We start from the raw sequence: 27880 nt of genomic DNA on the forward strand, positions 1-27880 counted from the left end.
CTCAGGTCGTGATCCGCGGTTCATGGGTTTGAGCCCCACATTGGGCTCTGCACTGACCGCACAGAGCCTGTTGAGGATTCTCTCCCTCTGTCTCTGCCCCTCCCCCTCTCATGTGCTCAGTGTTCTCTCTCAAAATAAATAAAAGAACTTAAAAAAAATAAAAAAAAGTTTGGTATTGTTGAAACATTTAAATAAATGGAATTTTTAGAGTCATTGATATTAAAGATACTGTATTTATTTGGGGTGCCTGGCTGGCTCAGTTGGTAGAGCATGTGACTCTCGGGGTCGTTTTTTTTTTTTTTTTCCAACAAAGAGTATCTGCTCTGGTCCTGGGTCCCTAACTTTCCTTCAAAGAACTTGAAAAGTATTGTGTGGAAGCCACAGAGAGGGCCAAACTACAGAGAGGAATATTACAATTAGTTGCATGTATAGCATACTGGAGGGCAGAGGGGGGAAACTGAATATGAGATTTCAGGAGCTTCAGAGAAGGCTTTCTGGAGGCTTGTTTGCTTGAACTGAATTTTGAAAGCAAGTAGAAATTAGTTGGTGAGGACGGAGGATAAACATTCTGGGCCCAAGGGAGAAGTGAGAACAGACTGACAGATGAGAGACAAAACATAGACTCTTCACGTATTAAGGGGTGGATAGAGAAATGAGGTTTAATATATAAACAAAGAGCATATAATGAAAAGCCCTCTTCCCTACCGTTTTAAACATTTTGACCTTTATCCTTGAGGCTGTGGTGATCCAATGGGTAAGAGATTTTTTAAAATTTATTTTAAATTTTTTAAATTGACATCCAAATTAGTTAGCATCTAGTGCATCAATGACTTCAGGAGTAGATTCCTTAGTGCCCCTCGCCCATGTAGCCCACCCGCCCTCCCACAACCCCTCCAGCAACCCTCAGTTTGTTCTCCACAATTATGAGTCTCTTCTGTTTTGTCCCCCTCCCTGTTTTTATATTATTTTTGTTTCCCTCCCCTTGCGTTCATCTGTTTTGTCTCTTAAAGTCCTCATATGAGTGAAGTCATATGATTTGTGTCTTTCTCTGACTGACTAATCTCACTTAGCATAATACCCTCCAGTTGCATCCACATAGTTGCAAATGGCAAGATTTCATGCTTTTTGACTGCCGACTAATACTCCATTGTGTATCTGTACCACCTCTTCTTTATCCATTCATCCATCGATGGACATTTGGGCTCTTTCCATACTTTGGCTATCGTTGATCGTGCTGCTATAAACATGGGGGTGCATGTGTCCTGAATGGGTAAGAGATTTTAAGTTGAAGAAAGTTAAGATCAGTTTCATGTGGCAAGGCGAGGAATGAATGGTAGTGGAGCAAGGCCCGTTGGTGAAAGGGCAGTATGATAGAGCTCCAAATGATGCAGGGGGGCTTGAGAGACTAGGATGGACCCAAGATCTATTAAGATGATGAAAGCGGTGGCTAGTTCGATGTGTGGGATGAGGAAAAGGTGGATGGAGTCAAGGATGCCTCCTAGGTTTATGGCTTCCCAAGGTAGGAATCACATGAGGATTATCAAGAAACTAAGATCAGTCTTGGATATGCCTTTAGGTCACACATTTGATGCTGTTCTGTGGGCAGTTGGCAGTACTGGTCTGGGAAGGAGGAGGTGGTTTTAAGCAATATAGCGATTAAGATGTTATCAATATATAGGTGATAGTTAAAACAGTGTGCAGATAGATGTAGATACCGAAGAGAGTTTGTAGGATAAGAAAGAAGCAAGCAAAAAAGAAACTCTGGGAAGTACCACCGTATAAGGAAGATGATCCAGTGAAAAAGAATGAGAAGGAACAGTGGAGCTCTAGAAGGCAAGGGCGTCGAGGATTTCAGAAGGAGAGAATGGACAACTGTGAAATACCACGGAGGATGGAAGAGTGCTGTCTAGAGGTTTTAGGAAGGTCTACCACATAGGCAAGAATGATTAGTTTGCAACGTTCCTAGTTCATATAATTGTATAACTTTCTGTAGCAAAATTCAATAGAACCAGACGTTATGTATAGTTGGAATGAACCAGTGTTTGGATTTTGTTATCTACCTATGGTAGGAATGCAAGGGAGCTCAAAGTATTAGTAAGACAATGGTAGAAGTGTTGAAACGTGAGGTTTAGACTGCGTCGAGGTAGTGACCAAGCCAAGAGGAGGCTGAGAGATTGATAAAAAATATTGGTTCAAGGGATTAGAAGTCTGGGTGAGGTGTGCATGTATAAGGTATATAGGGTATAAGGAAGATAGCTGATAGAAATACTCTGGAATCAGAGAAGAGTATTGGAGTTTAAGATTTTAGGGTGCTGATAGAATGTAGGAATTGGCCAGGGGTGTAGATGGCTGAAATGGAGGTGATATGGAGATATTCAAGAATAATGAGACTGGTGTATTGGATGAATCACTGACTTAGAAATGGGCCCCAGAAGACCATGGTACCCAGGGTGGAGAGCCGGCCTATGGTTTCTGAGTTTTAAGATCGCCTATAGTAGTGATTAGTATATATGGGGTAGGAAGATACTTGGATGGCATGACCTCACAGGTATGAGACTAAAAGGTCAGGCTTCTTCTGGGCCTTGGAGCTTGGCAGAATGATTAACTTTCACCGAAATGGCCTCCAAAGAAGGAAAGTGTAGTTTCCATTCGGCCTAAGAAGTAGGGGGAACATCTCCATGTTGCCTGTGGAGTCTGCTTGGGATTCTCACTCTCTCTCTCTGCTCCTCCCCTGCTCGTGCTTCGTCTTGAGAGGAAGAGAGAGAGAGGGAGAGCAAGAGGGAGAGCGAGCGAGACAGTGCGCTCTCTCTCCCGACCCTCTCTTAAAATAAACTGTAAATTTAATTTTTTTAATGTTCTTGTTTTATTTTTGAGAGAGAGAGCATGAGTGGAGAAGGGGCAGGGAGAAAGGGAGACACAGAATCCGAAGCAGGCTCCAGGCTCCGAGCTGTCAGCACAGAGCCCGACACGGGGCTCGAACTCACGGACTGTGAGATCATGACCTGAGCCGAAGTCGGTCGCTCAACTGGCTGAGCCACCCAGGCGCCCCTCAAAATAAACTTTAAAAAGAAGTAAGGGGAGCATCTAATGAAGATGTTGAGCATCTAATAACAGAACTTGTTAACCATGGAATCAGAGTCCAAAAAGCGAGGACTGTTTACTGGAGAGGAAGGCAGGTTAGGAAGTGTTGGGTGTGAGGGAGGCTGACCCTGTTTTTCTGAAGCGTTTGTCTGGCTTTGAAGCATTTGTCTTGACTTCCAACACGCTTTTCATCGCACGTGCCAGTTCTCTTGTATTGTTAGGACGCCTGGAAGGTTATGACCATTTTAGGTTCGTTCTGGTGTAAAAAATGCCTCGATACTAATGACGACTGCCATGGATTTGGGAGGCGGGCATACATGCATCTACCTCTGATTTCCCTCCTGTTATCTTAGGGCCTCGAGGCCCGTTGAGCAGTCTGTGTTTCTCAGGACAGTTCCTCACTCATGCATAAGATCCTGTTCGTTTTACCTCTTCAGAGGTTTGGCTCCAATTTCTCTCCTGCAAAATTGCTTTTTTCCCTCATTGCTGGATTATTCCCTTCAGTATGTTAACATCCTATTTCTCTTATCTTAAAACAATTACCTTTTCAGGGTGCCTGGCTGGCTCAGTCGGTGGAGCACGTGGCTCTTGATCTCGGGGTTGTAAGTTCGAGCCCCACACTGGGTGTAGAGATTACTTAAAAACAAAATCCTAAAAAAAAGTCTTTAAAGGGGTGGCTGGCTGGCTGAGTCAGGAGCATGCAACTTTTGATGCGGGGGTTGTGAGTTTGAGGCCCGCATGGGGTATGGAGATTACTTAAATAAACAAATAAACACTTAAACTAAAATTTTTATTTTATTTTGGAGAGGTGGGGGAGGAGGTGCAGAAGGAGAGAGAGAGAGAATCCTGAGCAGGCTCCACCCTTAGTGCAGGGCTGGACGTGGGGCTCGATCCCATGACCCCGGGATCATGATCTGAGCCGAAATCAAGAGTGCTGTTGCCATGTCCAACCAACTGAGCCACCCAGGCACCCCTCCGAAAAACAAAATCTTAAAAAAAAATTTTTTTTAAACTAAATCCTTAAAAAAAAATACCTGTCTTCATCCCATTTCCCCCTTATGCCACCGCATAATTTCTTTTTCCCCCTTTATGGTGAAACTTATGTGTCCATTTACTTTCTTCTCTTTCTTCCTCAAACCCACTGTAATCTGGCTTCCCTCACACTGTGAAACAATTTGCTCTCCTCAAAGTGACTCTGATTTTCATTTTGCTAAACCCAAAGGTCTGTCTTTCAATCCTCATCTCTTACCTGACCTCATCAGCATTTCTGCCCCAACTTTACTGAGTTATCAGTGACACATATTGCGAAAGTGACACATATTAACAGAAGAGAAATCTAGTGAGTATTTTAAAAATAATCACTCTATGGGGCGCCTGGGTGGCTCAGTTGGTTAAGTGTCTGACTTCGGCTCAGGTCATGAGCTCATGGTTTGTGGGTTTGAGCCCTGTGTCGGGCTCTGTGCTGACAGTTTGGAGCCTGGATCCCACTTCAGATTCTGTGTCTCCCACCAACCCCCCCCCCCCCCCCCCCCCCCCGAAAATCAGTAAACATTAAAAAAACTTTTTTTGGAAAAATAATCATTCTGGGAGTGCCTAGGTGGCTCAGTCGGTTGAACATCCGATTCTTGATCTCTGCTCAGGTCATGATATCACAGTTTATGAGTTTGAGGCCCACATCAGGCTCTACTCTGAGAGTGTGGAGCCTGCTTGAGATTCTCTGTCTCCCTCTCTCTGCCCCCCTCTCTCTCAAAATAAATGAATAAAATTTATATATATGTTTAAATATATATATAATATATGTAATTAAATATATAATTATATATTACATATAATAAATATATAATAATATATGTAATTAAATATATAATAAAATATATATATAATAATAATAATCACTCTGGCTGCTATTGCAAAAAATGCCCCATGTTCTACCCATTTCCTATATGCACATTTCTTTACAAAGTGACTTTGTTGCTTCCCTCAGGAAGAGGTAATCCATTTCTCCATCCCCTTGAATCTGGACTTCCTTGTGACTGCTTTAATCAGCAGCAGGGGAAGTGGGATTTCTTAGTCTCAAGGCCACGTAGCTTCCTCTTGCCTTGCTTCCATTAGACCACCACGTTAAGAAGCATGGAATAGCTTGCTGTAACACATGTAGGAGAGACAAGCCATCCCAGCGGAAGCCTCCAAACCTACCGGTCCCCGTTTGCCACATGAGTGAGCCTAGACAAGACTCGCAAAAGAAGTACCCCCTCTCCTCTTCTTCAAACCCAACCCAAATTGCCAACCCCAGAATCATAAACTAATAAGTGATGGTTGCTTTGCCTCACTAAATTTCAGAAGTGGGTTGTAATCGCTAACCAATATAGAGGCTCTTAGAACATCAAGGACGGACAATGCGGGGCTTACACTAGAGTGAGAATGGTAGGTAATGACAAGTAGTGAGAAGATTCTAGACATATGTGTGGATTGTAAGAGAAAGTGGAGAGTCAAGGATGACACCCAGGTTTTTTCCCTGAGTCATAGAAAAGAAGGAGTTTCCATTAACAGAGATGGGGAAGACCACAGATGAAGCAAGTATAGGGAAGAAATCAGGACTTGAGTTTGAGCTTTCTATTAGTCATTCAAATAGAAACACTGGGTACGTATCTGGATACACAGAGTCTGGATTTCAAGGAACGAGGTTCAGGCTAAAAATATAAATTTTGCAGCTGACTATTACCAGTATTAAAGACTGAATGATATGATTGAGGGACCGTGAGGTCAAACACTGAGCCCAGGAGCACTCCAATGTTAAGAGGTCAGAGAGATAAGAAAGAACCAGGAAGGGAAAAGAAAAGGGGCATCAGGTGAAAGAAAAACCAGGAATTGTGCATCTTTGATCATTAAGGGAAGAAGGTGTTTCAAGAAGCAGAAAGTGATCAACTGTTTTAAAAAATGCTGATGGGGGGGTGCCTGGGTGGCTCAGTCGGTTAAGCGTCTGACTTTGGCTCAGGTCATGATCTCACAGTTCGTGAGTTCGAGCCCCACTTCGGGCTCTGTGCTGACAGCTCAGAGCCTGGAGCCTGCTTCGGATTCTTGGCCTCCCTCTCTCTGACCCTCCCCTGCTCGCTGTCTTTCTGTGAAGAATAAATAGACATTTAAGAAAAATTTTAAAAATGCTGATGGGAAATGGTAACTATGGGACAGGCTGGAGGTGGCAGTAATATGAGGGTGGTAATCATTTGGCAAAAATGTTATGATTTATATCTCAAAGTGAAGAGGCTGCTATTAGGTGACTAAAGTTCAGGTATTCCGTGCCATTGATTTGAGAATATGACCCTCTTCCAAAGAACAAAGAGCCTGGATGTGGAAGAACACTCTGGCTAAGCAGACCCCTGAAAAAAAACAGATCACAAAAGTACTTGCAAGAGGAAGCCACGGGTTTCCTCGGGTAAGAGCCAGAATCTGTTCCAAGAGCTTTGCCATAAAACACCAAAGAGATACCCAGGCCCGAAAATAGTTTGGTACCAAAAGCCTACCTTTAGTCTTCTGCATTGCAGCAGATGACTGCTTCTTTCCGTTGTCTGACCTAAAACCTTTGGTGTCCTCCTTTTCTCTTCTTACCTTCCACATCCAGTCCGTTTGCACATTTTGTCAAAATATATGGAAAGTCTGACCTCTTCTCCCCATTGCTACTGCTGTTCTCCGAGGCAATGTGGTTTCTCTCCCCGGATTATTGCTGGAACCTCCTCATGGTCTCTTCTTTTTTCCATCCTTGCCTGTTTATGGTTTACTTCTTCAGAGAAGCCAGAATGATCTTTTAGAAATGGCAGTCGAGTCTGACATCCTCCTGTCCCAAACCCTGTAGGACTCTTCTGTCTCACTGAGGAACCCCAAAGCTCACGGAGGCCTGCAGGGACTTACAAGATCTGGGCCCCTGGTCACTCTTTGCTCTCCCACTGCCCAATTTGTTCATGTGGACCAACCACGTTGGTGTCTTCGGTCTTCCCTAAACCTGCTAAGCATGTCTCCACCTCAAGGTTTGTGCTTCGTGTTCCTTCTGTCTGGAATGTTCATTACTTCCTTCTGGTCTCTGTCCAAATGTCACTCTCCCAGAAAGGCCTTTCTTTATCCTTTGACAGATGCCCAAACATATAAGACTGCCCTAAAGGGGCGCCTGGGTGGCTCGGTGGGCTAAGTGGCTCTTGCTTTCGGCTCAGGTCATGATCTCCCCGTTTGTGAGTTAGAGCCCCGTGACGGACTCTGCGCTGACAGTGTGGGGCCTGCTTGGGATTCTTTCTCTCTGACCTTCCTTGGCTCGCCCTCTCTCTTCCTCTCTCCGTCTCCCTCTCTCTGCCAGTAAATGGATGAATGAATGAATGGACTGTCCTAAAATTTATCTATTGATGATGTAGTGGTTTTGAGGTGTTATGTTGTATATGCATTTGGAAAATTAAAAGGAAATAAACTCTTTGCACTGTAATTTTAGCAACTAAAAGAACCTAGCTTTTATAGAGTTTCAGTTATAGGCTAGACGAATAAGTGCTAGAGAACTACTGTTGACACACAGTGCCAGTAGTTAACAACATGGTCTTGTGAACTTCAAAAAAAAAATTTTTTTTTTTTTACAGATTATTTTATTTTGACTTTTGAATTATTTATTTATTTTTTTAGAGAGCAGGAGAGGGGAGAGGGGCAGAGGGAGAGATCGAGAATCCCCAGCAATCTCCACGCTCCCGCCGCCCCGGGATCGTGACCCGAGCCAAAACCAAGAGTCGTATGCTCAACCGACTGAGCCCCCCCCCCCCCCGGGCGCCCCCCCAAATCCGATAGAGTAGATCTCATGTTAGGTTGTCTTTAACGACCATGCCCAACCAAAAGGATACAAGACACGGAAGGTGTTGCGTGTCTATGACGTTGATTGTGCCGATGGTATCCTGGGCGTTTGCATGTGTCCGGACTCCTCACGTGGTACATGAGAAGTTATGTGCATTTCCTTGGATATCATGTCCATTATTATACAGTAGCGTGGTGAAAAAAATACCTACTCTCTCACCTGAGGCTAACTTACTTGATTAACATGAGATTGGAGAAAGTTGAACACACTGGAGGAACACTTAATTTTTTTCAGGGACAGATGGATTCATTTGCTGGCAAACCACTTAGAATCCAAGGTAATTCTGTTAGCTTACTTGTTTGGAACTCTGCAGGACCATTAGAGCTTCTAATAACTCAAAGGTGTGACTTTCTCATTAAATAGCTCTTAATAAGCAGTGTAATTGGATCAAGTGAGACTTTTTTATCTTGTGTGCGGTGGTGAAACTGCCTCTTGCAGACAGTGATAAAGGACTGTGCTTTCAAGTGAATCGATAACATTACCACTTTTTTTTAAAGATTTTATTTTATTTTTGTAAAGTTACCTCTACACCCAGTGTGGGGCTCAAACCCACAGCCCTGAGATCAAGAGTCGCACACTCCACTGACTGAGCCAGTCATGAACCCCGAGATCACTCTTTTTTTTTTTATCGAGACCCCAAAACTGACCTTATGGTTTTATTTGAAGAGGATTAGTGATTTTTATTTAGTGTAAAAAAAGTAATGTATGCCAATTGCAGGGGAGGTGGGGAATTAAATGTAGCAAATACAAGGAGGAATATGATAGGTGGTAATCACCTGTCATCTTATTATCCAGAAGGGTACTTGTTAACATTTTTGCATATTCACTTTTTTCCTTAATCCTTTATGTATATACTTTATATATATACTTTAAACTTGGTTATGTTCATGATGGTTTGCAAAAATTTCTTTTTTAAAAAAATTTTTTAAATGTTTACTCGCTTTTTGAGAGAGAGAGAGAGAGAGAGAGAGCGAGGCAGAGAGCGAGAGAGACACAGAATCCAAAGCAGGCTCCAGGCTCTGAGCTGTCAGCACAGAGAGCCTGGCACTGGGATCGAACTCATGAACTGTGAGATCATGACTTGAGCTGAAGTCGGCCACTTAACTGAGCCATCCAGGTGCCCCTTTTTCTTTCTTTCTTTCTTTCTTTCTTTCTTTCTTTCTTTCTTTCACTCTACCATAAGCATTTCCTTATACGATTAAAACTTTGTAAATGTATTTTTCATACCTAATCAGTATTTTATCTGCATATTCCGTAGCTTATCTTTTAGATCAATGAATAACTTTACGCCGAAGATGGTCGCCTTTAACCCTATTGTATCCTTTTCTGGCGTTTTAATACTTAGTTATTTTGAGAGAGAGGGAGAGCAGGTTCACATGGGGGAGAGGCAGCGAGAGAGGGAGAGAGAATCCCAAGTAGGCTCTGCACTGTTAGTACGGAGCCAAATGCTGAGCCTGATCTCGCAAACTGTGAGATCGAGACCTGAGCGGACATCCAGAGTCTGACGCTGAGCTGCCCAGGCGCCTCCCCCCTTTTGTATTCTTTGTATTCTTATACTTTTGAAATGGGGAGTGAATGGGACTTGAAGACCTACATGCCACCCTGGGGGAGGTAGCCAAGAAGTGCCAAGCATCAGATCAAATGCTCAGTCAGTAGCACCTTGACTGCCCACTCCCGTAGCAAAGTGGGTTCGTCTTGACCTACCTTAGACTTTCAGCTTTATTGTGCCAGGTTCCCTGTGGGATTCAGTTGGGTGGGTGGGCCTTGGGGAGTCTCTTGTGGTCCCGGGCACCAGGCTGGTTCTGCCTTATTTCTGCGGCTTTGAAGACCTGTGCGTCAGTTCGGAGGGAAGCCAGGTTGGGAGCGATCTCCTAGTGTCTGCATTTGGGCCGAGAGGCAGAAGTGGTCTTTGAGGTTGAAATGATGCTCTTTGAACAGTGGCTTTATTGTGAGTTTGCCGGTCTATAGAGCTGCTGCTGCTGTTCATGTAGTCGGTCATCTATTTCCCCCACGGTGTTGAAAAGTTTCCTAGAAACTGTACCTATAAAAATTGCATGTATCAGTTTGAAAATTTGTAAACTTGAAAAAAAAAAAAAATGCTGGGGATGCCGGGTGGCTCCGTGGGTCGAGCGTCCGGCTCTTGATTTCAGCTCAGGTCACGGTCCCAGGGTCGTGGGATCAGGCTCTGCGTCGGGCTCGGTGCTGAGGGTGGAGCCGGCTTGAGATTCTCTCTTTCCCTCTTGCCCCTTCCTCCCCCCCACCCCCTAAAAATTCCCATGAGGAGCTACATGTTCCTCTTCCTGCTCCTCCAACTGCTCTTCCTCCTCTTCTTTAAGTATAACTTGTTTGGTAAAGGTTTTATTTTTAAGCAATCTCTACGTCAACGTGGGGCTCGAACTTACAACCCAGAGAGCCAGAGTCCTATGTGCTACTGACTAGTCAGCCAGGAGCCCCTAAATATGATCTTGAAATGAACTATCAGGGACATTCTACATACCGTATTCTGCCAACTGGATATCGGCGTGTTTTTTGTTTTTTCCAGGAGCCTCTTCTAATTCTTGCATATGGTGCTTCGTGTCTCCAGGCTAATGTGAAATGATTTACTAAAGGTCTTCTGCTCGGGATGGTTGTGAAGGTTTAACTGGTATCTGCTTATTAAGCACCCTACAAATAAAAACAGCCGTGAATAATGCCAGCTGTGGAATAGAAAATTAGTAAATGTTACTTCTTTGGGTAGTTACATGCTTAAAGCGCCTTTTACCCCCAGTGGGAAATATGCAGAGGTGATACTGCGGGTTTCTAAAGGGTTGTAATACATAGCAGACTAAGGACGTGGCTATAACAGATAATAGCTGTCGACTGAAGCATTCAAGTAAAACTTATGATGTATTCAAGTAACAAAGACCCATTTTCCAGCTCTGTTAGATTCAGCTGGAAACAGTGAAGAGCCAGTCTTGTGAGCTTTTGCATGTGTTCTTTGACCTTTTTTTTTTAATTTAAGAAAATGTATCAAAATGAATAACAGTGTAATAAAATATCACTAATCTGGGTTCTGCTGATTTAGGATTTGGACTTGGTTCATCGTGATACTATCTATACAAAAGTTATTTGCTCAGTGGAAAAAAAAAAAAGCCGGGGAAGGGATGTGGCTAAGGAGAGTGAATTATTTTCAGACCCTAAATGTGTTGGTAAGTGACTTCCGGTTGCTGTGTTAATTCGGAGATAAAGTCGTTTAGGGGCACCTGGGTGGCTGAGACGGTTGAGCGTCTGTCCGATTCTTGATTTTGGTTCAGGTCATGATCTCAGGATTCGTGATCGAGGCCTGCGTCGGGCTCTGAGCTGAGTGCTCAGAGCGTGCTTGGGATTCTCTCTCTCTCTCTTTCTCTCCCCCCCCCCCCCGCCCCTGCTCCACCCACCCACCCACTCTCTCAAAATAAACAAACTTAAAAAAAAGAAGAAGAAAACTGTTCACAAATATGTTTTTCTACTTCTGGCTCCTATTAATTTATTTTGGTCTTCGTTTCGTGAGTCTAATTCGTGAGAAAGATACAGATTCTTCTGTATTTCTCACTTTCTGTTTTGGAAAGTTGCTCCGAAAGCAAAATAAACAACAGAATTCTGATTCTAACATTTTTTCTTTTTTTTTTTTTTTTTTTTGGAGCGTATTGTGTATTAGCTACTGTGCTAAACACAGCAAGTCGAAAACCACTTTTACTAACTGCCCATTGCACCCCAGGCCCAGCAGTGGTGAGCAAGACACAGCTGTTTCTCTCAAGAAAACTCGAAAAGTCCAGGGGAATAACGCGGCAGGCTTGGTCAGAGAGGAGCCCTTCCTGTTCGACAGCCTTCTTCCCTAGTGTCTGAGCAGGTACAGCTGCGATCCCATGGCAGCTAGCCCCTTCAGAACGAGAAGGTCTTCTCCATCTTGAGGACGGATTACAGTCCTCACAGGGCTGGAAGGGACGTTAGAAATTGCCTGAGCCCAGCTCTGCATCTCAGCCTCTTCTTGTCCTTGCCTGGAAGGTGATGGCAAGGTGTAGTCCTCACCCTGTTTTCTGAGACGGCCGCGGGAACTGAGAAGGGACGTGGCGTGGCTTCTGTGTGATCTCTTTCTTCTGGACATTTCTTCCCGAACACTCCACCATGGTCGCAAACTCTGTGTTCTTACAAATGACCTCATCCATACGGAAATTTCTCTCTGTCTCACGGAGCTGTGTTTTGAACTGTCACATGATGGGGCCACCTGCCAGCCAAGCATTCCTTTGCGGAAGTGTGGCCGTCTGTGCCTGTGGGATAGTGTTTGAGCAATCGTTTGGGCAAAGGATTGCTTTCATCTGTTTCAACGAATATTTACCTATTTATTTAAAAATGGAAAATGGTTTTTTAATAAACTGTCTTGTGCTTGCTAAAAAAAAAAAAAAAAAGGGAAGTGTAAATATGGAAGTTTTGATATCACTGGTAAGAATCTGCATGGACCAGGGTGCCTGGGCGGCTTAGTCAGTTAAGCGTCCGACTTCGGTGCAGGTCATGATCTCACAGTTCGTGGGTTTGAGCCCTACATCGGGCCCTGTGCTGACAGCTCGGAGCTTGGAACCCGGAGCCTGCTTTGGATTCTGTGTCTGCCTCTCTCTCTCTGCCCCTTTCCTACTCATGCTCTGTCTCTCAAAAATAAATAAACATTAAAAAAAAAAAAAAAAAAAAGAATTTGCATGGACCTAATGAAAGATCCACACACTCATTGCCATGACAAGAGTAGCCAATCTTTGTTTTTGTTAGATGCTCACTGGATTTAAACTCAATGGTCAGTGATGAAATGAAAATGTAAAATCAAGAAATATACAGGATGAGGGTCGGTTTATATTGATCGTTTTTGTGTTTTGTGCTCTGCATGGGATGCCTCCGGTTTTTTTAAAGATTTTTTTTGAGGGCTCCTGGGTGGCTCAGTTGGTTGGGCATCCCAACTCCTGATTTCAGCTCAGGTGACCATCCCAGGATCGTGGGATTGACCCCTATGTCAGGCTTCACACACAGTGTGGAGCCTGCTTCAGATTCTCTCTCTCTCTCCCTCTGCCCCCACCCCTGTTTGCGTGTGCTCTCTCTCTCTCTCTCTAAAAAAAAAAAAAAAAAAAATGAATAAAAGATTTTATTTTTGGGTGCCTGGGTGACTCAGTCGGTTGAGCGTCCGACTTCAGCTCAGGTCATGATCTCATGGTTCGTGAGTTCAAGCCCCACGTCAGGCACTGTCTTCAGGGCCTGGAGCCTGCTTTGGATTCTGTGTCTCCCTCTCTTTCTGCTTCTCCCATGCTCACACTGTGTCTGTCTCTCTCTCAAAATAATAAATAAACATTAAAAAAATGATTTTATTTTAAAGCAATCGCCACACCCAGGGTGGATTGCAATATATACAAAGATACATAGCTGTTTGCATATGCTGATGAACTACTTTGGGAACCCAGGTTTTTTGTTTTGTTTTGTTTTGTTTTAAAGAGACGCTAGATTCTCTGGGATGCAGCAAGATGTAGTAGAAAAAACAAGGCGTTGGATTCAGACTAAGAATAATAATAGCCAACATTTTGAAAGTGTTCATTATGTGCCTGGTTGTGAGTAAAGTGCTTTAATGCATTATCTTAATTTGAAAAAAACTCTGCATCAATTGTCCTTTATAGGGTAGCGGTTAAGAACGTGGACTTCGGAGACAGATTGCACGGTTCATATTTGTGCTCTGCTTACATAATTAGGCAATTAATTTTGACCTCTCTTTGCCTCACTTGGTTTTTCATATGAAAATGTGGATAATAATAGTAGTCCTGTCATGCGGTTATTTTGAATATCGGATGAGAGAAGACACATAAAGGGCTTCGACAGTGCCCGGCTGGCACATGGTAAAACTCAATATCCTGACTATTAATACCACTGTATAACCTCAGGCAAGTTACTTCCTCTCTGAGATGTCGTTTTCTCGTGTGGGAAGTGGGAGTTAATAACATCTACCTCAGAGTTACTGTGCAGACCCGATAGGATCAGTTAAAAAAAAAATTTTTTTTTGAATGTTTTTATTTATTTTGAGACAGAGAGAGATGGAGCATGAGTAGGGGAGGGGCAGAGAGAGAGAGAGAGAGAGAGAGAGAGAGAGAGAGGGAGACACAGAATCCGCAGCAGGCTCCAGGCTCTGAGCTGTCAGCACAGAGCCTGATGCGGGGATTGAACCCATGAACCACGAGATCATGACCTGAGCTGAAGTCAGCTGCTCAACCAGCTGAGCCACCCAGGTGCCCCTGAGTGAATCTTTATTAAACAGATACTTGTTATATGCTGGGGTCACAGTGGTCAAAAAGAGAGACCAGGTCCCTTCCTGCAAGAGTTTGCCATCCGTCGCGGGGGTAGAAAGAGGCAGCGGAAATAAGTGAATGATGACCATTTGAGATTGTGATAAAGCTGTGAAGGAGGTTGCTTCCCAGTGCACTCTTGTCTTTTTAAAGTTTTATTTACTCTCTGGGGCACCTGGGTGGCTCAGTTGGTTGGGTGTCCAACTCTTGGTTTCAGTTCAGGTCCTGATCTTGTGGTTTCGTGGGTTTGTGCCCCGCGTTGGGCTCTGTGCGGGTAGTGTGGAGCCTGCTTGGGATTCTCTTGCCCTCTCTCTCGGCTCCTTCCCCGCTCGCGCTGTGTCTCTCTCAAAATAAATAAATAATACTTCCAAAAAAATTTTTAAGTAATCTCTACACCCAGTGTGGGGCTCGAACTCATGACCTCAACTCAAAAGTTGTATGCTCTACTGACTGAGCCAGCCAGGTGCCCCCGGTGCCATATTTACTTTATTTCAGGGCTACATTGACTAGTTAACAGTGGGGAAATTTTCTATCTTCCTCTAAAATTCTTGTGCTTATTTGATCTTCAGCTTTCACCAGCACTAAGAATGCAGGTTAAAATAACTAAACTGTAACTATTGCATTCTACATGAATTTAGTAATTTGGCTTTCATGGAAAATAAGAACTGAGGTTGAATGGTCACTTTGCAGCAATCAAGAAAAATGTTGCTTTTTAACTTGTAATCAGTCTACACAATTCTTTTCAAGAGTAAGAGCTTTTATTTTGGTGTAAACTTTACCCGGGAGTCTAAATGGGAAAATTTTAATGGTTATGTTTCTCCTTAAAAATGGAAGAAGTTTTTGCATGGTTTAAAGGTAATTGCATCTATCTAGTTAAATTACATTGACCTGTTTCAATATTACTATTTCCATAAAGCGTTGGTAAAATGGCTAACAAAGGAATCTTTTCAAAAACATTTTTTTAAACAGTTTTATTTATTTTGGGGAGAGAGAGAGAGACAGAGCATGAGTAGAGGAGGGGCAGAGAGAGAGAGAGGGAGACAGAATCTTAAGCAGCTCCTGAGCTGTCAGCACAGAGCCCGATGTGGGGCTCGAACCCACAAACTGCGAGATCATGCTCTGAACCGAAGTCGGACGCTTAACCGACTGAGCCACCCAGGTGCCCCGGCTAACAAAGGAATCTTTTATCATTTCTCAAATTTTCCTAGTTTGTTGCTCACTGAATCACACCTGTTAATAATGGATTTGTAATTTGGTTTCAGAAAGTCCTATCTCTGTTTCTAAAGCATGTGTTAGTATCTGAATAAATATTTTGGTGACTATTCAAAATTGCAAAAACACATGGTCTTGTGAAAACAATTAGAAAATAGGAACAGGCAAAAGCAAAAATCCCCCATAAGGTATATTTTCCAGGCTTTTCCACATCCACCTGCGCTCAGACAATCTGGATTTGAATTTCAGCTTACTTTACGATCTTGAAAAACACCGATCTAACTTTTCTGTGCCTCGGTTTCTTCATCTGCAAAATGAGTACTTATCTCATAGGGTTATTGGAGGGTTAAATGAGTTAATATAGGTGAAGTGCATAGAATATTGCTTGGCCCTTAGTAAGAACCCCCTATGTGAGGTTTTAAAAATGTTTTTTCTTTTTTTTTTTTTAAAGAAACCACAGAAATTTAATTCTCACAGTTCCGGAGGCTGACTGTCTGAGATTAGGATGCCGGCATGGTGGGACCTTCTTCTTGGGTCATAGGCAGCAACTTCTCTCTGTGTCCTTATATGGTGGAAGACCTAAAAAACTTGTTATTACGGAAGTTTTCAAACATACCCAAAAATAGAATAGTATTATGAACTCAAATGTACTCCTCTATTATGAGCATTTAGATAGACATTCTTGTTTTAATCTATCCCTCTCCCCCTTCCCCCAGGGTAAGTGGAATATTTGATAGAAAATCCTTAATGTCCTATCATTACCCCCTAAATACTTCAGCTTATACTATATTAATATTTGCTGTGAAGTAAATTATTTTAGAGAACCAGTGCACAGAATTAGGGTCATTTATTTTAAGTTTTATTTATTTAAGTGATCTCAACACCCAACATGGGCTCAAACTCAGGATCCTGAAATCAAGAGTCTCCTGCTTTTCTGACTGAGCCGGCCAGGCACCCCACAGAGTCATTTTTGAGGGGAGGAAATACAAGTAAAATACTTATAAAATATATTCTGTGGTGCTTTACCAAATTCTAGTTAACTGAATAATATTTGAAGTAAAATTATAAGAGTGGATATTTTAGCTGTTCAGATTAGACCTTTATTTGGAAGATCTTTAAAATGATTGGGTATCAGTTTTTATTATAAGTATACTGTAAAGATGATTTTGTATCAACATGAAGTATTTATCTCAAAAACGCACTGAGCAATTTGAGTATTCTTTTGGTGGAGCAAAAAATTTCAAAATTGTAGTAGAAAAAATCATCTCATAAAAGAGCTAATTTGAAGACTTTGAAGGCTTAGATTGGATACTGTAAAAATTCTAGGTAAGTATGTCTTTAGATTTTTTACATTTGATCTTAGCCAAAAGGCCGAGAAGCCTTTAGATTAAATTTTTTTAAATGTTTATTTATTATTTTTGAGAGAGAGAGAGAGAGAGAGAGAGAAGAGTGTGAGTGGGGGAGGGGCAGAGAGAGAGGGAGACACAGAGTTGGAAGCAGGCTCTAGACTCTGAGCTGTCAGCACAGAACCCGACGTGGGGCTCGAACTTGCAGACTGTGAGATGACCTGAGCTGAAGTCGATGCTTAACTGACTGAGCCACCCAGGTGCCCCAAGCCTTTAGATTTAAAAAAAAATCTTTAGGTTTTTTAAAAATAACTTTTTAATCTTTATTCTCATATATTTGTCACATAAATGCCTACACAGATATGACACTTAAAAAAAAAAGATTACTCAGGAATAATTAGGGAAAATGTAACAAAATCAGGCGTTCCTCAAGGAAGTGGTTTTGTGTTTTACTTTAATGCCTGGTTCTCCTGGACAGCAATCAGTTCTAACTTGGAATTTCCTGCCTTTGGTCTTATTTTAGACTCTCACTTCAAAATCTGTGAGTAAGTAGCATGTGATATAAACGGAGAAAGAACTAAATTGTAAAGGCAGGGATTTGATTGCAGTTTGATGTATTTTCGTAAATTGTAACCGGTGAGATCATCAGAAGCCATAGCCACCTACATTTGCTCGGCACTTGAATTACAGACCCTGAAATTCCTGGGGCCTCGTACAGCCATGACCGGAACGTGCCGGTCATGCCTCGTGGTACTGATGGTCCAGGGACGCACTGAGCCACAAGGGGAGCACCCGCCCTCCCTTCTCACCTGAATCGCCAGCCTGATCAGCCTTTTTGGCAAGTTGCTTAACCTCTTTGACGTTCAGTTTCTTCATTTCTCTGGGGAAAAAGAAGTAAGGAAGGGAGCTGGTCTCAGGTCTACCGTGTTATTAAGGAAGTACGACCTACTGTAACAAAGAGATCCCCAAATGCGTTGGTTCAAACAAAGTAGAAGATTCTTTCTTTCTCATGTAATAGTTGGAGTTTCAGGTATATAGTTCCGCTCTGTGCTGTCATTTAGGGATCTGGGTTCTTTCCATCCTGTTTGTTTCTATTTTTTTTTAAGTTTATTTATTTTGAGAGAGAGAGAGAGAGAGAGAGGCAATGAGAGATGGTGAGGGAGAGAATCCCAAGCAGGCTCCTCACTGTCAGCCCAGAGCCCGATGTGGGGCTTGAACTCACGAACCATGAGATCGTGACCTGAGCTGAAATCAAGAGTTGGATGCTTAACTGACTGAGCCACGCAGGTGCTCTGTCCTCTTGATTTGAGGCGGCAGGTGGCAGTTGGATTTCAAAGCTTTTGAAGCAAGAGCTGAAGCTAGGGTTGACTCTCTAGGAAGTATCAGGGTTTAATACTGGGTGACAAAATACAGTCCCAAGGCCAGATTCTAGACAGCATGTGTAAAAGCAGTTAGGGACCAACAAGTGGTAGATGAGAAGCTATGCAGGCAATAGACCTCAATAGTGGATAGCAAAGCAAGGTGCGTGGGTGAAAAGTACAGACAGTTTTTTTTTTCCTTCTTTAAAAAGCAGGGCGAAGCAATTAGGAGGGATTGGAGTATACCCCTGAGCCACAGTCTTGACCAACTTGAAAGAGCGGCTCAAATATATTGATGGTGCCATCAGCTTTTGTCTATGCTGTTAAGAGTAACAAAAAATCATCACATATATGGTTTAAATCCCCAGGGTGACAGTTCTGTAGCTTCATCTGAGGGAGAAAGAAACAATACATACATAACTGAGAGTTGGAATAGTCGCTAAAGACTTGGAAAGTCCTCCTAGATTTTGCGTCTCTGAAGCACAGGGTCCCTTTAATGTGAACGAAGTATATATTTTTATCAGTCTGCTAACGTAAACTGGCTTCAGGAGTGTACTTTCAGTAGCCCTGATTTGACCTACATTGCCGCCGTGAGTCCTTCCCATAAAGGAATTTGGTAGTGAAGAGTGCTCAAAGTTGTCTTTCTCTGTGATCATCAGATCCCTCCAGCCCCCGCATCCCGTTCCCAACCACCCTACATAATCCCTCTGCCGGATTCCCATAGCAAGTGTGAATATGATTAGATCTTTCATTTTCCAGATTGTGCATGCCATTTGAAGTTGGACGCTCAACACCTTTGCGTGATAGATGGTTGTATATGTTCGTATCCTAGAGAAACTATGGAGAGACTTGAAAACCTAAAGCGCTTTGTCTACCTGCTGCTCCTTTATTACCTCTAGAATGCAGTTGATAGATTTCTTTTCTAATTTTTTTATACTTAAAAAAAAAATATTTATTTGAGAGACAGAGAGGGAGCCAGAGTGCGAGCTAGGGACGGGCAGAGAGAGAGGGAGACACAGACAGGCTCCAGGTGCCGAGCTGTCAGCGCAGAGCCCGATGTAGGGCTCACACGTAAACTCACGAACCGTGAGATCATGACCCGAGCCACAGTTGGGTGTTCAACCGACCCAGGTGCCCCTATAGATATATTTTCTTGGAAGTCTTCTGGTGCTGCTGGAACACCGTGGCAGATCAGGTGATAATTGCTTAAGTTAAGCCGATGCTTTGATTCGCTTGGAACTTGAAGGCCTTATTAAAAATTCACTTTCTGATTTAGATTTAGGGCCAAAAGGCACAATGACAGGTTGGAGATAAATCTTTTAAAAGCAAACACTTTTTTTGTCACATGTGGTTTATGGAGCATATTGTGAGTGGTTTCCTTTTAGTAAAGAGTGTCCCGGTAAGACGTAATGTATAAATTGTTTTCCTTAACGTATTAAATGCCCAAGGGAAGTTGAGATTAAAGGTAGGACCCAAGCTAGACTACCAGTGCTAAAGCAAGCATTATGTACTCCTGTTTTTTGAAATTCCCTAAGAGGATATGATGTTCTGATACCCGGAAAGGCCACATGGTTGTGATTAACCTTGAAATCCAAGTCTCTGGCAGATGAAAGACACTTGGAGCTTGCAGCCCAAGGATAGCAAATCAAGGATGATATCAAATCATAATGCAGCTTGGGTAGTGGTTTTTAGAATGGCTGGCAGCTGTTTATTAGGAAGGATCCAGTTGCCATAGATTTTAAAAATGTGTTCATTCTCGAGTTTTAGGGCTTCTTTTGTAAACTTCAGCTCTTTGTCATCTGTACTTAGTAATCTTGATGAAACGGCCCTCTTTTACTCTGTCGGCCTGCCTCCTGGACACAAAGTCATTCTTTCTGTAAGGGTTGGCTTTTTCACTGCATAAGAAGCCATTAGCCTTACCAGCTGCTCATCGGTCCCCAAAGCATTTTGGAATTTCACCATTCGGGGCCTGGATCAGAGAGGGTAACCACACATTTTCTTCTAGTTAGCTCTATGGCTGTTGACACGTGGGTAAGTCTATTCTGTGATACGTTTCTAAGCGTCTGCTGCTCTGGAGAGTCTAAGGTGTACTTTCTACCGAGTTGGAGCGTCAGAAAACTGTACTTGGATTCCATTAGCTGGGGCTGTTTTGCTGAATCACATGGTATGTTATCCCGATGGTTTTATCCAGGGTTTTCTTTAAGAAAGAAGTAATAAAAAATTCCCTTTAGCTTACGTTATTGGCAGTGTTGCTTATTATATCACTCTGTAATCCCCAGATAAAGCCTCATGTGACAAATTTCCTTGAGGTAAGAAGTATGAAAAAGATTGTTTTCTTTGATAAAAGGTACTTTTCTGCCCATCTTTTACACAATAAAAGGTGTGTAAGTTACCTTATTTGTATATTTACTTGTGCCTGGGAGCACAGGGCCAAATCTGAATGTCAATTTTAGCAATTGTGTCAGTAAATTTTATAAATTCATTAAAAAAATTGTCATTATTTAAGCCAGGAGTCAGCAAACTGTGGCCCACTGTCCTGTTTTTGTAAATAAAATTTTATCATAGCACAGCTCTGGTCGATATGGCTGCTTTCAGGCTACAGTGGCAGATTTGAGTAGTTGCTATCTGACACTTATATTTATTTATCTTTATAAGGTTTTCTTTATTTTTGAGAGTGAGAGTGTGAGTGGAGGAGGGACAGGGAGAGAGGGAGACAGAAGGTCTGAACTGGGCTCTGCGCTGACAGCGACAGGCTTGATGTGGGGTTTGAACTCACAAACCGTGAGATCGTGAACTGAGCTGATGCTGGACGCTCAACCAACTCGGCCACGCAGGCGCCCCACTACCTGACCCTTTAGAAAAGAATATTTCCAATCCTAATGCAATTAGTCACATGATGGTGTTCGTCAGCCCAGATACTGCAAGAATATAAAACAAGGTGACTATTATAAGATGTGGCTACTGGGGAGAGGCTTGACAGAAAAAGATGTGCTATGAAAGAAATTTCATCTTTAAATAGAGGGAACATATAGAGGAGGGTATTTTATGCAGGCAAGAACAGCGTAAGGAAAATTCCTTAGGAATGAGCACGTGGGACTAATTTGAGAAGTGTTGTGGCCAGATCGGAATCAGACAACAGTGAGATTGAAGGTGACCAGGAGAAATGGTTGATGGAGGTCCTCAAAGCTCAGAATCCGAATTTGCATTGAGTGTGACAGGCTAGTGAGACCCCCGCTCTGATTTCTTCGCAGGGAAATGATGTGATGGAAATCACGTCGTAGGACAGTGAATCTGACAGCAGCGTAAGGGATGCGATCGTGTGTGGAGATCCCGAGACCAAGCAGTTAGTGAAGGAAGCCTAGCGTGAGGAACTGAGGCGAGGAGGGTAGAAATGGGGAGGAGAGGCAGGCTGTGAGGTGCTGGGAGGGAGGAAATCGACTCTGATTGAGTGGATGTAGAGGATGGTGGCAAAGAAACTCGTGAGAGGGAAACTGAGAAACGTGGGACCGAAATGGTAAACTTTTTTTTTTTCAACGTTTATTTATTTTTGAGAGAGAGAGAGAGAGAGAGAGTGAGCGAGCAGGGAGGGGCAGAGAGAGAAGGAGACAGAGGATCCGAGGCGGGCTCCGTGCTGACAGCAGAGAGCCTGATGCGGGGCTTGAACTCACAAACCATGAGATCATGACCTGAGCCACAATCAGATGCTCAACCATCTAAGCCACGAAGGCACCTCATGATAAATGTTTTTGTGAGTAAAACATGTACTTTCTTTTTGAGCTCTCTAGTCTCTAGCTTGCTTGCTTGCTTTATTTATTTATTTATTTTAATTTTTTTTTTAAGCTTTATTTTTGAGAGAGAGAGAGAGAGAGAGAAAGTGGGGGAGCAACAGAGAGAGAAGGAGACACAGGATCCAAAGCAGGCTCCAGGCTCTGAGCTGTCAGCACAGAGCTCGACGCAGGGCTCGAACTCACAATCCGTGAGTTCGTGACCTGAGCCAAAGTTGGACGCTCAACCAACTGAGCCACCCAGGTGCCCGTCTCTGGCTTTATTATTATTATTATTATTATTATTATTATTTTTGTTATTTTATTTTATTTATTTTTTATTTTTTCCCAGTTGCTATCTTTGTAAGAGAAGGCAGGGAAGTATTTAGCTACATGACTGGGCTCTGGGAGTTTCCAGGAAGAAAGAGAGCACAAGGAGCTTGGGAGCAGGAAGATGGGACACAGGAAGTACAGTGGACAGAGGAGCAGGAGTCCGTGGAGCAGAGTTTCCCAGTGTTTATCCCAGGAAAGAAAGGCTGGCTGTGTAGATTGTTAATGGATATTTCTAGAAAAAAAGGGTGCCATGATCAGATAAGTTTGGTAAGCTCTGGGTGAAGCAAAGTTTATCAGACTTCTTGCTTTAGAAATTCGGAGATTCTATAATTAATGTGTATCATCATTTATATCTTCAACTAAGATCTGTCTCTCCAGTTCCAGATTCATGTATCCAACTTTCTACCCACCATCTCCATTTGTATATCTGTTAGACACCTGAAACTTACCTGTTCAGAATGAAACTCCCAGTCTTTGCCCACAAAACTTGTTTCCCTATGTCAGTTGATGGCGACTCCATCTTTTCCTTTAGTAAAAAAAAAATGCCATGGTAAGTGATGTATACATTTTTTGCCCTAAATTTTGCTTTTTTTTTCTTTTGAGAGAGGGAGAGGGTGCAAGTGAGTGAGGAGCAGAGAGAGAGAGCGAGAGGAGAGAGAGAATCCCATGAAGGGTAAAGAGTGGGGGAGAGAGAGAGAGAGAGAGAGCATGCAAATGAGCGAGGGTCAAAGAAAGAGAGAGAATGGGGCTCACCCAAAGCAGGGCTCGTGCTCACCCGATGCGGGGCTCGAACTCACCAACCGTGAGATCATGATGTGAGCTGAAGTCCGATGCTTAATGATTGAGCCACCCAGGCGCCCTAAATTGTTTGGTTTAATGTATAAAATGCCCAAAGAAATGGAGATTAAAATTAAAGGTGCTCAGATCAAAAACTTTGGAGTCATCTCTGAACCTTTCCTCTATACTCTCATGCAATCATTAGCCACAACCACATTGCCCTCCCTTCAATTATATCTCGAATCTGAGCATTTCTTATTTTAAGTGATTCTGTTAAAATCTAACCACTTTTTCCCTGTAGTAGCTTCCTGTTTCACTCAGGATAGATACATCTGTCCTACTGGTGATCTACCAGACCTCTTCTGATCTGTCTTCTCATTGGCTTTCTGATTTCCCGTTCTCTTCTGCCGTCATCCACTCCTGACTCCTTTCTTTGCTCTTTCTAGACCAAACCTTAAGCACTTTATGGGCTTTGGGCTTTTGCACTCACTGTTCACTGTGCCTGTGACACTCTTCCCCCAGACATCTGTATGGGTTACTCACTGAATGTCAGACTCTCTAGATGAGACTGGCCCTGACTACCATATTTATTTTTTATTATTTTAATTAAAAAAAATTTTTTTAATGTTATTTATTTTTGAAGGAGAGAAAGACAGAGCATGAGCAGGGGAGGGGCAGAGAGAGACACACACACAGAATCTGAAGCATGCTCCAGGCTCCGAGCTGTCAGCACAGAGCCGGACGTGGGGCTCGGGCTCCTTAACCCTGAGATCATGACCTGAGCTGAAGTCGGAGGCTTAACCCACTGAACCACCCAGGCGCTCCTCTGACTGCCATATTTAAAATAGAAAGTATTTCTGTAATATTCTAAGCTCCATGAGTATAGGGATTTTTGTCTGTTTTGTTTCCCGTGGTCACCAAAGCACCCAGAACAGTGCCTGACACCAAATAGACAGTCACCTAATAAGTACTTGTTACATGAGTGAATGAAAATCCAAGGTGGGAATATATGTTCCTTACAAAATCTTTTCAAAGTTTATTTATTTTGAGAGAGAGGGAGAGTTCGTACAGGTCGGGGAGAGGCAGGGAGAGGGAGAGAGAATCCCAGGCGGGCTCCCCACCGTCAGCTCAGAGCCCAACATGGGGCTCAATCTCATGAACCTGTGAGATCACAGCCTGAGCTGAAACCGAGTCGGATGCTTAACCCCTCACTTAAACGCCTGAGCCAGGCACCCCTACAAAATCCTTTTTTTTGTTTTTTTTTTTTTACCCTCTTGGCATACCCTGTGTTTCTCAGGGACACACTTTGGGGAATTCTGTTCTGATATCTTACAGAATTCAAACGAGCAGAAAATTCCAAGAAAGAGGAGACAGACACATCTGGAAGTTGAAATTTTGAGCTGAGTGAAACTAATGGATAGATTTTGATAGGGGGCATAATTTGCAGTCTGAGAATAAGCTGTTTCAGTGCTGTGAAATGTCTAATTCAAGGGAGTTACGTTGGACCTAGATGTTGAAGAAGAAGGCTAGGATAAACGATCCCTTCAGAGAATTTAGCCTTGGAAAAAGGGGACGAAAGTAGTTACAGCCACGGGTTCAACACAAGGCGCCGACGTTTGTGAGACCAGCAGAGCTTGGTTTGATGGCCTGTTATTTTTGTAAGGTAATCTGGAGTACCTGCATTAAAATTTTTTTTTAATTTTTAATTATTATTTTTAGTTATATTGTAATAAATAGGTGAGCTAAAGCAATTTATTTTTCAAAGTAGTGTAATTTGGTGGGTTTAGTGCTGCATGGACTGGATAAATTGAGATCCTTAGGAGATCCTGTCAATAGTTTCACCACCTTGCCCTCCTGCATCTTTTTTTGTATGCTTGAAAACTATTTTGTCTTTTTCTTTTCTCTCCTCTCCTCTCCTCTCCCTTCTTTCCTTTTTTCTTTCTTTTTTTTTTTTTTTTTTTTTTGACAGCCCAATAGGAACGAGAGGTGTGATGTAAATATTAAAAGTTGGTGCTAATTGCTTGCTCTTTTAGCAGACGAGCAGTCTGTTTCATTGTGTGAGTTTCTGGGTCATTTCTATACTTCCTGCGAAAAGCTCACTTAGGCATTACACTTGTCACTAGCGGTTGGATTAGTGCTTAAATGAAAGCTTGTGGTACAGTTTAAACAGTTTTGGGGAAGTTCGAGTCTTTCTCCCTTGGAAGTTTTGATCCATGAAAGAGTTTCTATTTCAAACATGTGGTTGAACTTTTAAAGTCACGTTATTTGGGCTCGAGCTTTTGGAGTTTTTGTTTGTTTGTGTGTTTGTTTCCATAGTGCGAATTAATCTGTTTCAGGATTAGCTTTAATGGGAAAAACCAAGAGCGGTTGAGCATTATTGTTTACTTATCAATCGTGGCATTTGTGGACTGAAGTCATTGGTATGATTGTATGGCAACAATTACTCCGCAGAGCCCTATGCTTTATTTCCATTGTTGTCTTTGAAACGAATTGCTTTCATGTTATGTGAGGAGTAATTGCTTTGAACTCCTTTTCTGGACTAACAAGTATTCTTTTGTTTTGATTACAGAGTCTGCATGTATACCTGTAAGAGAATCTGAGAGAATAAAAAATGTCAGATGATATCAGGAAAAGGTTTGAATTTCCAAATTCTCTTATCCAATCACAGGTAATTTTTATTTATTTAATTATTTTTGCTTCATGGTAACAACTGAACCTTGCTGGTGGATTGTTGATAGAACTTTATCTTTTTAACATTAAATATATTACTCCATATGTGGGGATAATTATTATTTTATTAACTTTTACGTAAGTTAATTTGAAAATTTATATTGAGGGGCACCTGGCTGATTCCGTTGGTGGAGCACGTGACTCTTGATCATGGGGTCACGAGTTCAGACCCCACGTTGGATGTAGAGATTACGTTAAAAAAAGAAAATGAGGGGGCACCTGGGTGGTTCAGTCGGTTGAGTGTCCGACTTCGGTTCAGGTCACGATCTTGCAGTTTGTGGGTTCAAGCCCCGCTTTGGGCTCTGTGCTGACAGCTTGGAGCCTGGAGCCTGCTTCGGATTCTGTGTCTCTCTCTTTCTGCCCTTCCCCCACTCACACTCCATCTGTCTCTCTCTCTCTCTCTCTCTCTTGCTCTCAAAAATAAACATTAAAAAAATAAAATAATGGAATAAAATAAAAATTTGCGTGTGATGTAGGAGGGTAAATATTTGAAACTGACCAATCTCAGCTTCTATTTATTTCATACTTTTCCTATTAGACCTAATAAAACTTGGATTAACTAGGAGGCCCCTGAATCTGTATTACTTATTTATTTATTTATTTATTTATTTATTTATTTATTTATTTATTTATTTTAGTCTATAATTAATTTTTGGGAATAGAAGCAAATGACTATGCATCCACAGAGTATGAGAGATTAAGATTTGAAATGGTATATTTTACCCCTGGACGGCAATTAAGAATAAGAGATTTTGATAGGTAGTGACGTTCAGTAAGTAAAATACCTTGGAGGAACAAACTTGATGTATGTACTAACGTAGGCAGGGGCTGGTGACAATGTATTTTAGAGAGCTTTTCAGTTATTAGGGCTAAAACAAAAGTGGTTTTCTGGTCAGCCTTCCCCTAACCAGAAGCATTCTGGTTAGTCAAGATACCATAATAGCTTACTGTTTTTTCTTGTGAGAGTGAAGCCAAGGGGCCAGCAGAAGCCTGCCCGAAGACTGGAAGACACCCAGCGTCTGGGCTGCTTTCGACACTTAACTCCGGAGATGCCTGCTGTGGGAATTGACTTAGCTGGGTAGTGGGGAACCCTTCCATGAGGAGTAGAACACTCCTTATGCAAGATTCCCTTCTACCTGACTGGGTTGGAATCCTATCCTGTGCAGCACAGGTCCTTACCATGAAGAGGAAGATGAAGGCGTGGAGGATACCGTCCACAGTTTTTTGTTTCTCCGTGCCTGCAGCCCCTTCGTTAGCATAGATAACCGAGAACAGCCTGTGTGTGTTACCTTTACGTTAACTGCAAAGTGCACGTGTATTGTTTCACCGAGGATGTCTCTTTATTCTATTATGGAAAACTTACGTAGCAGTATAGGGTCATTTATCCCTATTTTGTACTTTAAAATTTTGTTACTTCAAAATCAATTTAGCCTCTGTTCTCTGATTTGTTGGAAAGATACATAGAAAGGCAAGAGGAAGAAGCTGAACTTGGTGGGCAGTGGGGGAATGTTTGTCAGGAAGCTGATATTCTTCTAGTCTTTTCTAAATGTGAACGGTGGCTTTTTTTTTTTTTTAATTTAATTTAATTTTTTTTTGGTCTCTGTTGTGTTTCACATTCATTTTATTTGGTTCTTGCAATTGTGCCCTGTTCTCTGTGAATACTTCTTATTGTTCTTTTGTAACCACTGCTCAGTGTTAGCACCATATTTCATTGATTCACACACATCTTTTCACATTTTAACGTCTTTGAAAATGGGTTGCATCTAGTAATTCGTGGCAGCAGTTGTTACACAGTTGGTGTGGCTTGCACAATTGTGAACTTGGCCACGATTTTCTAAATGAGTCTGAAAGGGCTCTTCCGTTAATAGAAAATCACAATTCTACATTATAAGGAGCATTATATAACATAGGTTTAATTGGCAGCCTTTTTTCCTTAGTGGTTCATAAAATAATGGTGCATCTTGCAGTTGATGGCCAGTTACAGTCAATGAAATATGGTATATTTTGTAAATGGGCACCAAAACTGTTCACTGGTCTTCAGTTCTTGTTACTATTCCTTTCACTGGGAGGTAAG

General features: G+C 42.3%; 1 protein-coding gene across 1 annotated transcript in view; it reads left to right on the plus strand.

Annotated features, from left to right (window-relative positions):
• FOCAD (focadhesin) overlaps positions 1-27880 on the plus strand; it is a 313963-nt gene that overhangs the window by 5179 nt on the left and 280904 nt on the right. The window contains exon 2 of the mRNA XM_049635278.1: positions 25646-25744. Coding sequence (XP_049491235.1) covers positions 25688-25744 — 57 coding nt within the window. The 5' untranslated portion in view covers positions 25646-25687. The remainder of the gene's footprint in view (positions 1-25645; positions 25745-27880) is intronic.

This window comes from Panthera uncia, chromosome D4 (assembly GCF_023721935.1).
Source record: "Panthera uncia isolate 11264 chromosome D4, Puncia_PCG_1.0, whole genome shotgun sequence".
NCBI lineage: Eukaryota > Metazoa > Chordata > Mammalia > Carnivora > Felidae > Panthera > Panthera uncia.